Raw genomic sequence first — 15,707 nt, forward strand, 5'->3', positions numbered from 1 at the left:
CTCAGCCACCTCCACGTCCCCTCCCATAAAATTTTAATAAACCCAATCTTATGGGAGGAAAGAAAAGACAGGGACCCTACTGAATTATTTACAGCCTTAGTTGTGTATGGCAAAGAAGCCCTCTTAGGTCAGTAAGTGATATTCTTCCATTGATTTCCTTCTCTCGGAATATCTAGTTGAGAATCAAATTTGGGGTTAAAAAATCCAAAAGAAACAGGGATGCAAAGGGCAAGCCAGAAAAGACAAAGCTGATGGAGGCACAGATGAGAAAGAGTTTGTATTTATGAAAGAGATATTGATCAGTTGCACAGACCAGCAGCAGATAGACTCAAATTAGCTGTCATAATTCCAGTGATGCAGAGGGACACGCAGGCCCTAGCTCCATTAAATATAACCTACATCCAGAGCAGCCAGATGAGATTTGCAAGACTGAACTCTGAAGTCCCACAGGAGATACCCGCAGTTGATTTATATTCCTGATTTCCTATTCCCTCACCAACTGTGCAATCAGTTCCTGGAGGTGGGCAGGGAATAATTGAACAGCTAAACTGTGATTCACCCAGCCAATTAAGGAGTCTTGGGATGGGCCTTAAGACAAATCCTTCAGCTTCATCCAGTCTTCCGGGGCAAGAACTGGATGGATACATTCAGATGGGACAACATGGCCAAAACCATCACGGCCCAGTTAACAATATAAAAATCTGGGGATGTAAAGCTGTATTATAGTTTTCACACATTAATATTCACACATTTTAGACCTTTTCAGAGGAGCAAGTAGGAGGATGTCCTGGTTGTACATGACGATCAGGTTTATTCTGTAATTCAATGTAAAAAGAGCATCACCGCTAAACAGTAATTAAAATGGCAACCACTGCCTAGTAGCTATCAACATATAAAAATCACCCACATGTTTCAGCCTGCAGCTTCTGTCAGGGTCAAAGCCAGGCTGTTTGATTCAAAGTTTCTTGGCATCTATCTCATGCTGGCTGCTGTGATGTTCCCTTGTGGATGGTGCATGGCTTTGTGAACAAATCACAATAATTTCATTTCCAAAATGTTCCACTTAAGTCTTTCTTCTTGCACTGAAGCAAGGAAGCACTTACTTCTCATTACTAACCCTGTGTGTGGCATGTAATCACCTTGAAATATTTAACTGCATGGCTTTCATCTTGCTAACAGTGTGGGGTGGGGCATCGGATTGGGGTATAAATAAACTGGGATATAAATCATCATAAACCAGGCATTAAATTGGTATATAAATCAAAAATTACAGAAGTCAGATGGAAGAGACCCATTAGATCATCCTGTTTGTTCTTTCCTGTGTTCTCACCTTAAGAATGCACAAGGCATCATTCTTGATTAGCCAAGAGACATAGAAAAACGCCCATCTCTCCCCCTCTGTGTCTCTCAAGAGGGAGAGAAGGGAAACAGAGAGCTCCGTATGCATATTAATAAAGCTATATTTTGACTGGCTGAATGACTGGAAATGATTAGCAATGGTATGTTTTACCTGTCAACATCTTCACACTGCAACAGGCAAAATGTCTTTAAAACTCCTTTGCAAAAAATCACCAGTAAGGCTGGAGGGGATTTGCTCTCAATTTTTCTGCACTTAGAACAGCCCTGTAAATACCTAAAATTCTTTTTAATTATGAAGATAAAAACATGTCTTCTTTTTTCCAATATAACAGTAAGAAACAACGTAAAACATTGCCTAAGCCAAGGTGAATGCAAGTCCCTGCACTAATAAATATAACAAAAAACCAAAAGCAAACCAAAAAAAATATCAAAACATTATGAAGGCTGCCGAGTCAAGCATAACAAAGTTCAGAAATACAAGAATGTGACCCTTTGAAAGGGTCAGTGTGAAAGGTGAGAACACATGCAACACTAAGCTGCTAAGAGCAGTAAGTGCTGAGATCAGTCAGTTGACATATACCTTCCTCCTCCCGCTCACACAAGCGCTGCCTTCTACATGTACCCCAGAAGTCCTTGGTGTTAAGTCAATTAGTCTAAGAAATCTCTTTAGAGGTGGTCCCTAGCCATGTTTTCCTCATTTACTCTGACCCAATGAGAGTTGGGTGACCATTTGAAGTCTGATTCACAGGGTGTGAAGCACTTATAGTTGCTCTGAAAGTCAATGAGAGCTGTGCTCTGAACATACAAAGGGTATTTAATGCTAAGTACTGTAAAACCCAAGTCTTCATCATCTCCAACTGGACACCCCAAAAAACCCAAAACAGTTAACTTTGATTGCCAGGCCTAAAATGGAAGTTACAGCCCACCTCAAAAGGTTATTAGATATTAACATATTTATCTTTACATGCGTCAGTACAGTAATTAGAAATGTGACAAAGCTCATGAAGCAGCTAACTCCGTCTTTGGATCAGGAGCTGTGTGTTCTGCAATAAAGAGGCCAGCAACCATACATTAAGCAATGAAAAAGAAACCAAACATTGAAGACATCATTGAATGGAAACAGAATATCCCAAATGTGTGGCACAAGGCAGGAGTCCTGTGGAAAACACAGTATATGATTACAGTAATTAAAGACTTGATAATGAGTGTGCTCGAAGGAGATAAATTAAGGCCAAGTATGCAGCCTGAACTGCGTCATCTCCTAACTTTACATGCTTGTGTTTGCAACCTTAAAAATGCTCATCTGATTTTATTTAAAGTTCTTAACTTTAAAACAAACAACAAACTGCAAAAGCAGGAATTCCACTGTGGGGTTTCTTACCAATTCAGAAGGGTGGCAAGTGGTTCGTCAGCAGAACCCTTCTGATTCACCTCTGAGCCCCCTGTTATGTGAGCTGGTAGAAGAAGCTGCCAGCTGAGGGAGCAGGATGATGCCTCCCCTCCGCCAGTGTTTCACAGGTGTGTTAGTGGTAGATGTACAGTAAGACTCCTGACTTGTGCACTTTGAACAGGGCTTTGGAGGGGATCCTTCCCTGTTTGTTCCCTGCCCTTCTCCAACACACAAAAACAGAGCGCTTGGCCATTTTTGCACCTTCCCTTCCAAGTTGTTCCAGTTGACCACTCCAGCCATTATCCCAGTCTCAGTGTCCAATAATCCCTCGTTTTACCTCTCCCAACTCACCAGCACAAAGTTTCACTCCTTTCTCTGTCCTCATTTCCTTCTTTCCCAAATCTTGACCATGTTTCCTACTCAGACACCCCTTGTTAGCTCAGGACTGGGAGGTCTGCTGACATCCTCCCTTACTACTGCCCTGCTCTTCTGTCTAACAAGCAAAGGTACTATGGGAAATAAGTAGTAGTATGCAGTTGGGAAAGCTATTCACTAGTGTAGGTAATTAAGGTCACAGCTATATTAGCACATCCTAAGATGAAGCCTAGCAAAATAAAATCCGTTACAGATTTCAAAATAGGTCTTATATTTTTATGCCAAAAAACCCACATTTTTATATCTTAGCTTGAAATAGCAGGATACGAAGAAAACCCTACAGCAGAGAGAGAGGGAAATGAGCAGGTCTGTCACTACCACCTGGTCATTAGCTATAGGAGTGATGAATATGATGGATATCCAACAACTAGACCTCCAGGCATGTGAGCACCTGCTGCCTGACTAACCTCCAGGTTGCCTGCCCCGTCTGCTTTAATAACCAATGCTTTAAGAAATGACATCATATTGTCAGCCAAATGGCACTGACCAGCAGGACAGTGTCATACTTCAGGGTGTACCTCCATCTGGGGGTCAAGGTAGCTAATTAAAAATGAAACAGCATTTCCTTGTAGAGGAAGATAAGAAGGGAAGGAAACCCGAGGGAGTATGGGGGAGAGAGAGTGGAAGAAAGGAGCAAGAAAAGTGGGTTGCTGCCTGCTTATTTCAAACATTGCTTTCAGTAGCACCCAGGAAAAAAAACCAAGACCAAAAATTCTCTCGGGTCAGCACTTAATACAGATACAACAATGAAATATTTATTGTTGTGTATAAAAGCAGACGGGGTCAAGCCCGTGAGCCTACTAGTGTTACTAATGCATTGCCAAGCTATCAACAGAGCTTCTATGAAAGTCTCAACATCTTGTTCCATAGAGTGATAAGGCTTGGGAAGCCTGTAGAAAGTCTTTTCCAGAGTGCTAATTGTTGCCACTGCCATCAGAACCATAACTGACCTCCACAAAAGATTTTTTCCAGCTCCCCCCCGTAGTTTTACTGGTTATAAGGAGATATTTGAGTGCTTTGTAGGCCTAAACAAGGAAGCCTCAATCTCCTGTAAAGTTTGGACCATTAAGGCTGATAAAATCCACTCAGCTTTCAGCATAGATGCTATATGAATAAAAATATAACCACTTTCCACATCCTGTACAAATCCTTCATTTCCTCCAATACTTGCTCCTCTTAGAATGTGCCAGGCTATTACTTTTGACTTTACAATTCATTTTTTACGCAAATGGGTTTCAGACCACCACAAACACAGGATTATTGCAATTTTCAACAGCACAGACAAACGTTATCATTCCAATTAACACAAAGCATTATGGTTCCTTTTCTCCTGACAATGCAGCTCCCCATGCCAATGCTCTAAATTCATAGCCCATATCCTGTGGTCCTGCAGCAGAAGTGGGGGTGTAGGAGACAGGCAAAGGAGATCCCACAGGGCCAGACAAGGAGCATTTCCAAAAAAAAGCAGGAAATTCTAAACACTTCTCAGGAAGCATCAGCTACCTATTTGTGAACTGGTTCTCTCTAAAGCAGTCTGGTGACACAATTTCTAAGCCGTGCAGGAAGAGATCAGTTTCCATAGCAATTCCAGCCACTTTCTGCCCAGATGCAGCACTCTCCATGTTCCTGGACACAAAACACGGCTTCTGTGGAAGACAGGCCTAGGCGGCAATGGCAAGCTGGAGAAGAACAGACAAACAGAAATGCCCTCTTTTGTGGCCGCATTTAATCCAAAGTACAAATTCAGGTTTGTGATATATAGGGAGGAAGGAAAAAAATAACAGACTGAAAGACCTAGCTATCTACCTCGCATGATAGGCTCTGTGAGTCAGCAAAATAAAAGCTTTTGGAGAGAAGGAAGAATTTTTCATCTCTTTTCTGATGCAGACACTTTCATGCGATACAACACAAGGCACTGGGAGCTCTGCCATACAAAGGCTCTGGGCGCCATGCAGCATTTGTCCCATTTCAGCTACCAAGGTAGGAAAAAGGGAAGAGGCAGTGGTTTAACTTATTCTGAGAGAAAAAGAAGCCTCACGCTTCAAGAAAACACATCAGCAATTTGCTTGTCTGCAGTGCTTTAAAGCCACAATACTTTCTTCCCCTGCCCTGGAGGGAAGGTGGCCCTGGAAAAGCCCCCTCTAACCTTTCCCTTGCCAAGACCTCAGCAAGGAAGACTGCAGAGTGACCCACAGGCGTTAGCCCTGTGGGGTTCCAGGCAGGCCTAAGCCCACAGCAGGCTAACCCACAATCCCATAATACCTACACAGTTGTTCTTGTTGAAATCATTCAACAAATGGATACACAAAGAAGTCCCTTGGCAAATACAAGTATGTTCAAAGGTAAAAATGAGCAAGGAAGCATAAGGTCTAAACAAAAGCAGCTAGAGGCAAAAATAAAACATCATCATGCTAGACTGGCTCTAAGAAAGAATGAAGACAATCCCCTCTCATCTTATCTGCATCTTCCTCCCTCTTTTGCACTATTTGGCTTCCTCAAAATAAATTTCTAATCCTAACTCTCCCAGCAAGACAATGACATGCAGATAGCTGGTTTAAGCATACTTAGACATTTCTCTCTGCATCCATCTTCTATGCTGTGGTTACCCTTTTTCACAAAACAGTTGTTTCTTAGACTGAAGCAGAAGATCAATTTAGAGCCTGGGTTGTCTATAGCCTATTTGAAAACAAACAGCAAATAAACAACAATGGAATGATTTTCCTACAGTCCTTCTAATGGTATAAATCAACCCAACAGGTTTCTAGTTTGCTCCGGGAGTAAGCCAGTAGACTAAATACTCCCAGGACTTTCAGTGCTTTACCCCTCATATTGGCTTTAGAGAACAGCACTGTTGGTTCCTGGAAGATGCCAAACTGAATATATCACATCCCCTCATTGCCTTGGTGGTACTACCATTTTCAAAGCAAACACAGCCTTTCACCTTCTTTGCCATAATATACCAGATAATGGTGTCCTGAAGTTTTTAGGACAAGAGCAAAAAAAAAGTTTAGCACCAACACAACCTCCTTTTTATGGACAACTTTCTTAAAGTACAAGTGTCCAGTTAAAGTGCTCATTCCATTACCTGAAAATGCCTCTTACCCCTCATAATGCCCTGTACCGTATTCCACAGCTCAAACCCCTGCCATGATAATTTTCCCCATGTTTTGTGAACACAAATTTGTAGCACACTGAAAGTGAACCTATGAGAATAGCATGAAACTCATGGAACTGAATATGTGAATAAATACAGAACTGTTCAGATTTTTTTTTATTTTTGTTCTAGTATATACCTCCATTTCTAAAAGCATCAGCGATGGTGCTAGAGTATTTCAGAAGCCAGAAATATGGACCAAGTTTCTGTGCCCAAGACTGGGGCCAAAATGCAACATAACAAATGCCTAATACTGACTCAATCACATCACATTACACTGGCATCTTCCATAAAGAGCCAGTTACTCATGCTCAAAGTTGTTTGACACAGCTTTCCTTCCCTTCTCCCTTCCCCTCCCAGCTCATATAGGTACTCGTTTTGTCTAATCAGATGAACATTTATCTCCTGACAGGTGAGAGCTGGCAATACTACAGTCATCTTTCCCTCCCTCCCCTCCATCCCCATTTAACCAGAGATAGTTGAGAGGAAGTGATTGCAGGGAAGTGAAGTCCTAATTTCCCCAGCTCATGCTGCCATAGGCAATCAATTTGGAGCAAAGGTTCCATCTTGAAAATGTCAAACAGAATAAAAAAAAAGATAAAATCAAAACTTATAAAGTCAGCTCCAACCATTCCTCCAAGTCCACCTGCTCCCTTGGGTTCCTCTAACATCACCGACAGTGCAGCTAGAGGAATATCTGCTTTCTGTGCTGACTGGTGCCATGGGGTCCTCAGCCTCAAATTAATTGCCCCTCATCCACTCCTGCAATTCAAGAGAAACTGCTGGAGCATCAGTCCTGCCCACCAGTCTGCTGGGCACAGCTGGAGCCCTCTCTCTTCTGCTCCCCCAACCCCGTATGCAGGCAAAGCAACAGACTTCCTCACCAGGCCCACAGTTTGCCGCCCATGCACCAGGGAAGGAAAATAACCACCACTGAAATACAGATATGTCAAAGCACAGCAGTGGCTTCAGCCTGGAAACGGCATTTTCTTTACTAGGGTGATCAGACAGCCTGGCTTCACCTTTCTAGTTCCTCTGAAATTGTCCAGGATGACATTTTGCCTCAGTGTTTCATCAGGACATAATGGTTTTTTTTTTTCTTTCTTCCATCTTATGCTACAGAACTGAGCAATTACCCATGACAAGAGCATAAGGAACAATAGGCCTGCGCCCTGCTCTTTCACTGTTTGCCATAACACTCAGTGAAAGGGAAATTCTGTATAGAGAATTGTTCAGAGGAAAATAATGGCCAGGTTGAATTGGAAATGCTGTTCTGCTTCAGGATGAGCAGTGGCAGGCTGAAGTAACTGTGCCTTGGATGAAGCTAGTCCAGAACTACAGAACCAAGCCAACTGCTAAGGCTGAGACTAAAATTACAGAGACTTTCTGAAGGGACTTAGAGTCTTACCCACTTTTTGATTACTCCATTGCAAATGTTTTCTAAAGGGAGAACATCTCTCACAACCAAAACATGATTTGAAGAGATTACTATTGCCCTTGTTTTTTTAAAACAGATGTTTTACAGCAAGGTCGCTGTTCCTACACAGAAAATAGTCATATAGGTTCAGTTCCTTCTTAAATGCAGTGACCTCCAGATCCTCCAGTGGCTAACTCACATGTATCAACCACTCACCATTGCACCTAACTGCTCTGGAGAAGAGAGAGATTCATCAAACTATTTATTTCCTTTCCTGTCTTTAGATAGGGAGATTCAAGTTTCAGCTCTATCTACATCTACCTACACTTACCTGACTCATGAACTAGCAAGAAAATCTGGGTCAGAAATATGCATGCACACCCACACACTTGGTGTACCCTCCCCAGGGAGGGAACAAACAGCCTCGCCCTGAAAGTGCCTTGGACCAAATCAGATATGTAGATGTGTGAGTACAGCTTGTCTAGACTGACACTTTGGAGACTGATGAATGCCTTTCTGAAGGCTCCTGTCAGCTGCCAACACACCAAGCTCAGGAACTTGCTGATCCCACCAAAGGATGCACACACCGAGGGACTAACATGGCCAGCCATGTTAGTAATTATATTTAAGCTGAAAAAAATACAAATACAGCTTACAAATAACCCTTTACCTGAGCCATTCCTAAAATAAAGATGAACTTCTTTAAGACAACGACTCCTACATTAATTAGTGAGATTCCCAGTGGATAGATGCAGAAAAGTCATTGTTGCTCGCAGCAGTGGCAAAAGCATACATACACAGTCAAAAGCATACACCAAAGACCCTTCCTACTGCCCTATGAACCCTAACAGAAGATGTCTTGGGTGGTGGGTGCACTTCTTTTTGGCCAGATAAACAACATTAACATAGAACTGGCACCAGCAGAAATGACAGGTGGTAGCAGAAAACCTGAAGGAAACCGAACTGCCTGATCTTCTGATTACAGGAACAAATGAGCACACCACAGTATTCTGCAAATCCAGCCTTTTACAACCTTCTGAGAGGCATAAGTTCAATATTCCTTTTCTTCATGTCACAATAAAAATATGTATTTATCCAGACACATTTCATAAAAAAAAAAAAAAAGCCAAAACCAAAAAACCTAGGAGTTTAGCAAGACCCTGTAGAACTTTCTTAATGCTTTACCAGATTTGACAAGGCAGATCTATAAGCACCAATGAGTCTCAAACCAGGCCTGATCTTACCAATGCAGGAAATAGACTATAGCATTACACTTTCTCCTCCCCAGAGCTTTAAAGGACCCTCCCAAAGCAATAGTCACATAAGGAGGAGTGAAACAGGGACTGAGGCACCTTTGCAACACCAGAGGTCTTATGCAATTCTCAAACTGACACAGGCTGGACAGTAGCTGCTCACTACCACTTTTCAAGGTTTTCAATCAGAATCAGCATCCCTCAACCCCTGCCATCTTCAAGGAGCTGTTAACAGCTTCCTGTTAATAGCTCCTCTGTCTGAGACAGAGGAGCTCCAAACATTCATCAGTCCCCATGACTGTATAGTAACAAGAGCAACTTGCGGTGGCATCCTTCCTTGTGAAATCCTACCTCTTCCATTTTATCAGTGAAACCCCTTTTCCATCTCCAAGATGAGAAGGAGAAAAGCTTTAAGGCCAGCCAATACATCTCAAGGCAATTCCATCCCTGTCAGATCTTGTTGCTTCAGCAAATATTACAAGTTAGTGACCACTGGCTACAATTATCACTAAGGGCTAAGCTCCTTCCCTGTGCCTTAAAGGGTGCAGCATTTCTCTTTCGAGATCTTCAAAGGAGAGTGATGCCACACTCACCCAGGAGCTGCAGGCAGCAGGACGTATTCTACAATAAAAGCCAGCAATGAATTCTGCTGGAAGCAGGAAACTCAGCAGCAGCATGAACTGCATGAGAATATGCTCACGTATAAACATTCTACTGAATTAAAAAATAGGGCATTGATTTTGGTATTAATTTTTGTATTTAACTCAATATTAATTTCTGCATATGAATGCCTCTTCCCCACTGCCACTTTTTCATGCCTCAGCAGAATTTCTAGTCAGCAGCAAACAGAGATGTAGGTCTTAAGCATAAATCGATCAGCCTGCTGCAAAGGCAAACTGTATGTGAGAAGAGGGCTCTGAGCGGCTTGTCAGTCAGAGCCTTCGTTCTCGTTCTCTGTTATCAGTGAAGTACACTTAGTCCACACATGAGGACAACGTAGAAGAAAGCCAGCAACACTTACGCAAGGCATGCCACTCATCCTGACGGATTGTCTTCGTGATGTTGTAGGTGAGGTTCTTGGGAATGGTCGCTGAGGAGTAGTGGTACTTGATGTACGTGCACCGCTCAATTGCTCCTGGGAAGGGCAAAATACAGAAGAGAAAGTGCTGTTAAATGAATGCCACGCGTCCTCCCAGCTGTAGGCTAGATGGGCTTGACAACAAAAAGCAAAGGCTAGGAGCAAAGCAATCTGTACCATCAGTCTACTGTGACAACCAATGCTATCTTTAGCCCATGACAGGCACAAGCTACCTGTAGAGTAAGCTCGCATCCAAACTTACGATACACCAAAGGCCCTGCAGTAGCTGCCAGAGTATCTGCCTTCACCATCAGATATATATGTGGCAAATCATCCCTTCTTTCATTTCTTTTCTCTGAACCATGAGCTAGAAGCAGGCATACCAGCACTTACTGTGTAGAAACTGTAAATTCACATCTTAGCTTATCATGCAGTAACATATCTCCCATACTCCAGGAGATACACAAAGGAAACATCTTTGATCTTTCCTTCAGTAATAAAAACAGCACAGGAAAAATAATATATATAGACCCAGTGAACAGTTTTCCTGAGCCCCTTCCACCTCACAGCCAAAAAGCAAGACAAGTAGAAGGATACGTGACAGGCTATGGTATGTCCCTTGAAGGTACCCAGACACTTTCATAGCAGGCTCAGAAAAAAAATTTATTGGCACCCCTGAATAATGAGCCTCAGATGGCAACGCAAATGGCTGAAATGAGCCATTTTTTTCCCCTGTAGGTAGGATCTCATCTATGTTCCATGGAAAAAAGCACCACGTGCTGCTTCTGTTTGTCTTCTGGTTACATTACTACATTCTCCTTTAACGGCCAACTTTCCTTCCTCTACAATCAGCACACCTCCAGGCCTTGATCTCCTGGGATCCCTTTGCATAGTTAGTGTCCTTAGAGGAACCGGTCTGGCATAGCCTGATGCTTTCCATGAATTATAGCCTAGCCAAATTTTGCATCTGATCAGAAGAAACCTGTGATAGTGCAACCATTCTTGCATTGATGAATAACAGTAAAGTTTCCAACATCCCTTTTGCCAGCATCCTCAGCTAACACTGGCTTTATTAGACCTTCTCGCTAAGCAGTCAGATTCAAAGCCCATGAAAGTCATTTTTCTATTAATATTATGGTATTTTGGATCAGGCCTTTAATAACTAAATAAGCATCCTTTATGTGGTTGGCCACACTGTTTGCTACTAGCTACCACTGGTGAGAGAAGCAGCTATGCTGGAAATGCTTTTATGTATTAAAAATACATTAAGACAGGCACTCAATAGAATAAATTAAATGAAGCAATGAATTATATAAATAAGAACGAGTGCTATACACCAAGAGGCAGGTAGAGAACACTTACTATCAGCCTGAACTGAAAAGCCAGAGCCATTAGCCTTATATCTACAGCTATAAGGGGTTAAATATGCTTTTATGCCACTAGAAATACAATTTTCTACCTCAGGTTGTAAAATATTACTTGGCATGAACTTAGATGATACACCATGAATTCACAGCATGAATAAAAAACCCCATGAAACAAAATTATTAGTTACATCACAGTCTACTAGCATCTTCCAAAGTTAGCGCAATACAAACATTTGAGGTCCTCATTGTTTGCTCCTCTTAAGCATTCTTCACATTCTGCCTTTGACAGCAATTAGATTAGACAAAGCCAAATATTATAGGGGAAAAAGGCAAAATATTTACATATGTATCCGCCTGCCCTGACAGCGTGATGGGCTTCTGTGTGAGTCTGCACCATCTGGGCACCAAATGTACGCCCAGAATTAAAGTTTCAAACCAAGAATAGTACTTAAAAAAAGACAGCTAGTGTGCAAAGAGCTTTAAAAAAAGCCCCAAATCACAACCCTGTTGTCTTACAGGCTTTTCTATCCCCTTTTTTCAGCTGCCTTCATGGATCAGAAGCATTAGCAAGAAAATGGGAAATGCTTATTTGTCAGAAAATAATCTCTAAGGTATCAGATACCTGCCCAGAGAAAAGATTTATATAAAATAGCAGACAAAGACACAGAGCCAAGATTCAAAATAAAAGCATTCAGAATGAAGGAAGAAAAAACCTGTTCCATTTGCTATAACTTCTTAAAATAATCAGTAGAAAGCGCCTCCTCTTACATCAAAGAGGCTAATTACTAGCAAGGTCCATCAAACTTTTTATTCTTACTGCAAATACTGTTAATAGTAATGCAGTGAGCTGTTCGCAATCTTATATCACCAAAGCCTAAAGCAGAAAGAGAGATTATGGTCTGAATTCAGGTCACCACTTCACCATATATATAATTTTGGGCTTATGCTTACATCCTCATTGCTTTAATGAGACTTAAGTACATGTTTAAAGACTGTCTAGAACTAAGAGTACAACTGCAGTGGCAATGGTTTCAATGGTAGCTGAAGTACTGGCAGATTTTTAATTGTAAATTCCATGATGATCTCCTTTCCAGCCACACAATGTATTTCAACACTGTTCCCACCTCTAAGTAACATGCTATTAGCCAATAAACATCATGACTCCAAACAAGAGTTTGTAGGGACCAGAAGGTAAAGTGCTCTTCAGTGTACATGGTGAGATACATATTCCTTTTCCCCTGCTTGCCTCTGAGACTTGGATAGATTGCACCAATGGGCCAATACTAATGGAATGTGCTTCAACAAGGCCAAGTGCCGGGTCCTGCACTGGGGCCAAAACAACCCCATGCATCGCTACAGGCTTGGGGCAGTGTGGCTGGAGAGCTGCCTGGCAGAAAAGGACCTGGGGGTTCTAATTGACAAGCAGCTGAACATGAGCCAGCAGTGTGCCCAGGTGGCCAAGAGGGCCAATGGCATCCTGGCTTGTATTAGAAATAGTGTGACCAGCAGAAGTAGGGAGGTGATCGTCCCCCTGTACTCAGCACTGGTGAGGCCACACCTTGAGTATTGTGTCCAGTTCTGGGCACCTCAATATGAGAGAGATATCGAGGTGCTGGAGCGAGTGCAGAGGAGGGCAACAAAGCTGGTGAAGGGCCTGGAGAATAAATCTTATGAGGAGCGATTGAAGGAGCTGGGACTGTTTAGTTTGAGGAAGAGGAGGCTGAGGGGAGACCTCATCACTCTCTACAACTACTTGAAAGGACATTGTAGAGAGGCTGGTGCTGGTCTCTTCTCACAGGTAATCAGCGATAGAACAAGAGGGAATGGGTTCACGCTGCAGCAGGGTAGGTTTAGGCTGGACATTAGGAAAAAATTCTTCACAGAAAGAGCGGTTAGACACTGGAATAGGCTGCCCAGGGAGGTGGTGGAGTCACCATCCCCGAATGTGTTTAAGACTCATTTAGATGTGGTGTTAAGGGATAGGGTGTAAGGGAAAATTTTGTAGAGCGGAGCTGATGGTTGGACTCTATGACCCCAAGGGTCTTTTCCAACCTAAATGATTCTATGACTCTATGAAATATCAGGGCTGGCCACTGTGTGCGCTCAACAGGGCTGAGCAGAGTACGGAGATTTCACTTGTACCTGGAAACTGTCCCCACTACTTGTCTTAAACAGGGAAATAGACCCCCAGGTCAGACAGACAGGTATGCTGCTCCTGGATTTTCACCCATCTCTGAAGCATTAAGTATAGTTTCACTGCTAGAATGGGTAAGCCAAATTAATTTTTTGTTACAGGACTCAAAATACTTTAGTCTAATCCAAGTTACTGGGCTCAATAAAGGGATAAATGGGTGAAATGTAATGGTCTGTGATATACCAGAGGTCAGCCCACATGAGCTAATGGGCCCTTTTGGCTTTAGGCTATTAAACTCTCCTGTGAATGCTGAATTTAATACACTCAAGAGAATGTAGTTCAGAATGTTTCAGTGCTGTCTTCTACTAGCTTCCCGCACTTCAATTACTTCAGACACTAGAACAGCAGCAAGCGCTGGAGAGAGTACGTGGCCATCCTTATCTGCATGGCCACTGCTGATACGAGAGGCAGTTGGAATCTTACTGGGAACATCTAGCTTTTCATATCCCAAACTGACAAAGTTTGTGATTGCTTGGCATTTAAACATGAGCCATTTATCTAAACTTGCTCTCACAGGTACAGAAGAGTGACCCTGCTGAGTTAATGCAATAGCATCAGCATATATCTAACTAGAGGTGAGAACTAGCTTTTGAAACTTAGAAAAAGGCTTTCATTTGCCTGGACCTGCCAATACAAATTAGGAAAAGGATGAGTTTATAGCAGTGACAATTTCATACTTCTTGATGTCTCCCTACTTGTCCCATATGGAAGAGAACTAGGCTCATGATCCCCAAACATCCGGTTCCTGGAGGTCCCTGGGAAGACAGAGACAGTGACTGCAGCAAGTATCAGAAGTACTGCTCTCCTGGAATGTCCTCTCAGAAAAACCATAAGAAATCCTTACCTTCAGATGAATTAATAGCTATGCTTACTCCAGTCTTTCAGGTGGGAGGGGAAGCAAGAATAAAAAAGAAAAAAAAATATAACACTTTCCTTTCCATCCCTCAATAGGATAACTGCAATTTATGGAGCATCTCCAGCCTTCAACACTAACTTAGACCAAATGCAACTGCAGCTGAGCTCTGCACTTTGCTCAAATAACTGGGAATACTATTTATAGAGCAAACCAGTGAGTGGGTTTTTTCATCTACACAGCTGCCATAGCAAGTGTTATAGCTGGCCACAAGAAACACAAAACAACCACAAAGCTGCTCCACTGACAGATGCAGTACATCCCATCTTCCTCCAATCAAAGGGGAAATGTTTGCTGAAAATCCTAAAGAAAAGTGGCTGACATCTCCAAACAGAGTGCTAGGAAAGGGATCAGCAGGAAGCGGCAGCTAGAACCATGCAGAGGAAAACTCTGCCATTCCATCCTCACATAAGCACAGATGCTCAGAGGGGATTTGGCAGCTGTAACTCTATGGTTGGCAATCCCCGGTTCCAGCAAAGTTCAGATGCCAAATAGAATTGAGATAAGGAAACTAGAGATAGCTTCAACCAGAGCAGCTAAGTATTCACAGCATCAAATACGCCAGTCCTCTTACTGATCCCCTTACCTGCTCAGTTCCCTCCCATATCTGTTCAGCATCGCCCCATAATGTTACTTTATTATCATGTAATATTTCCTCTTCTCTCTATTACAAGCAAAATCCTTAAACTGTGCTACAGCAGGAGTATCACCTGAAACATTGTGCGATCCTTTTCTATTCAATTTTCAAAACTATCCCAATAAACTGATGTTAGTTCAGCTGCTAGTGAAACTTGGCTCCCACTGCATTACTAGGGCTGTAAATACTACCCTAGTGGAAGCCCCAGGGTGTTTGGTATCTGAACCGTTCTCCCGCCTCTAGGCTGAACAGTGTTGAGATAAATTAAAAGGAAGGTCATACTGCATTTGTCTGGTGGGTAAACAGACAACTTCTTTCAGAACTTTGGGGCCAGTGTCTTTCTTCATCATCAAACCCCTCCCTCCACCTTTGAAACATCATAATATTTCAAACTTTCAAACCACTCCAAGAAACAGTCTTTACCCATGGTTAATTTAAGAAATAGAAGGAAAATTCAAAATGCCACCAGGGTATTGGTCGCATTAGTCCTAAAACGTGGATCTCTGAAGT

At 42.4% G+C, this 15,707-nt stretch overlaps 1 protein-coding gene across 2 annotated transcripts in view; it reads right to left on the reverse strand.

Annotated features, from left to right (window-relative positions):
- TMEM178B (transmembrane protein 178B) overlaps positions 1-15,707 on the reverse strand; it is a 233,928-nt gene that overhangs the window by 161,910 nt on the left and 56,311 nt on the right. For both annotated transcript variants that reach the window (XR_010069044.1, XM_063319888.1), the window contains exon 2: positions 10,030-10,143. Coding sequence is in view for 1 of the 2 variants with exons in the window: in XM_063319888.1 (XP_063175958.1) it covers positions 10,030-10,143 (114 nt within the window). In the remaining variant the exon portion in view is untranslated. The remainder of the gene's footprint in view (positions 1-10,029; positions 10,144-15,707) is intronic.

This window comes from Chroicocephalus ridibundus, chromosome 1, assembly GCF_963924245.1.
Source record: "Chroicocephalus ridibundus chromosome 1, bChrRid1.1, whole genome shotgun sequence".
Classification (NCBI taxonomy): domain Eukaryota; kingdom Metazoa; phylum Chordata; class Aves; order Charadriiformes; family Laridae; genus Chroicocephalus; species Chroicocephalus ridibundus.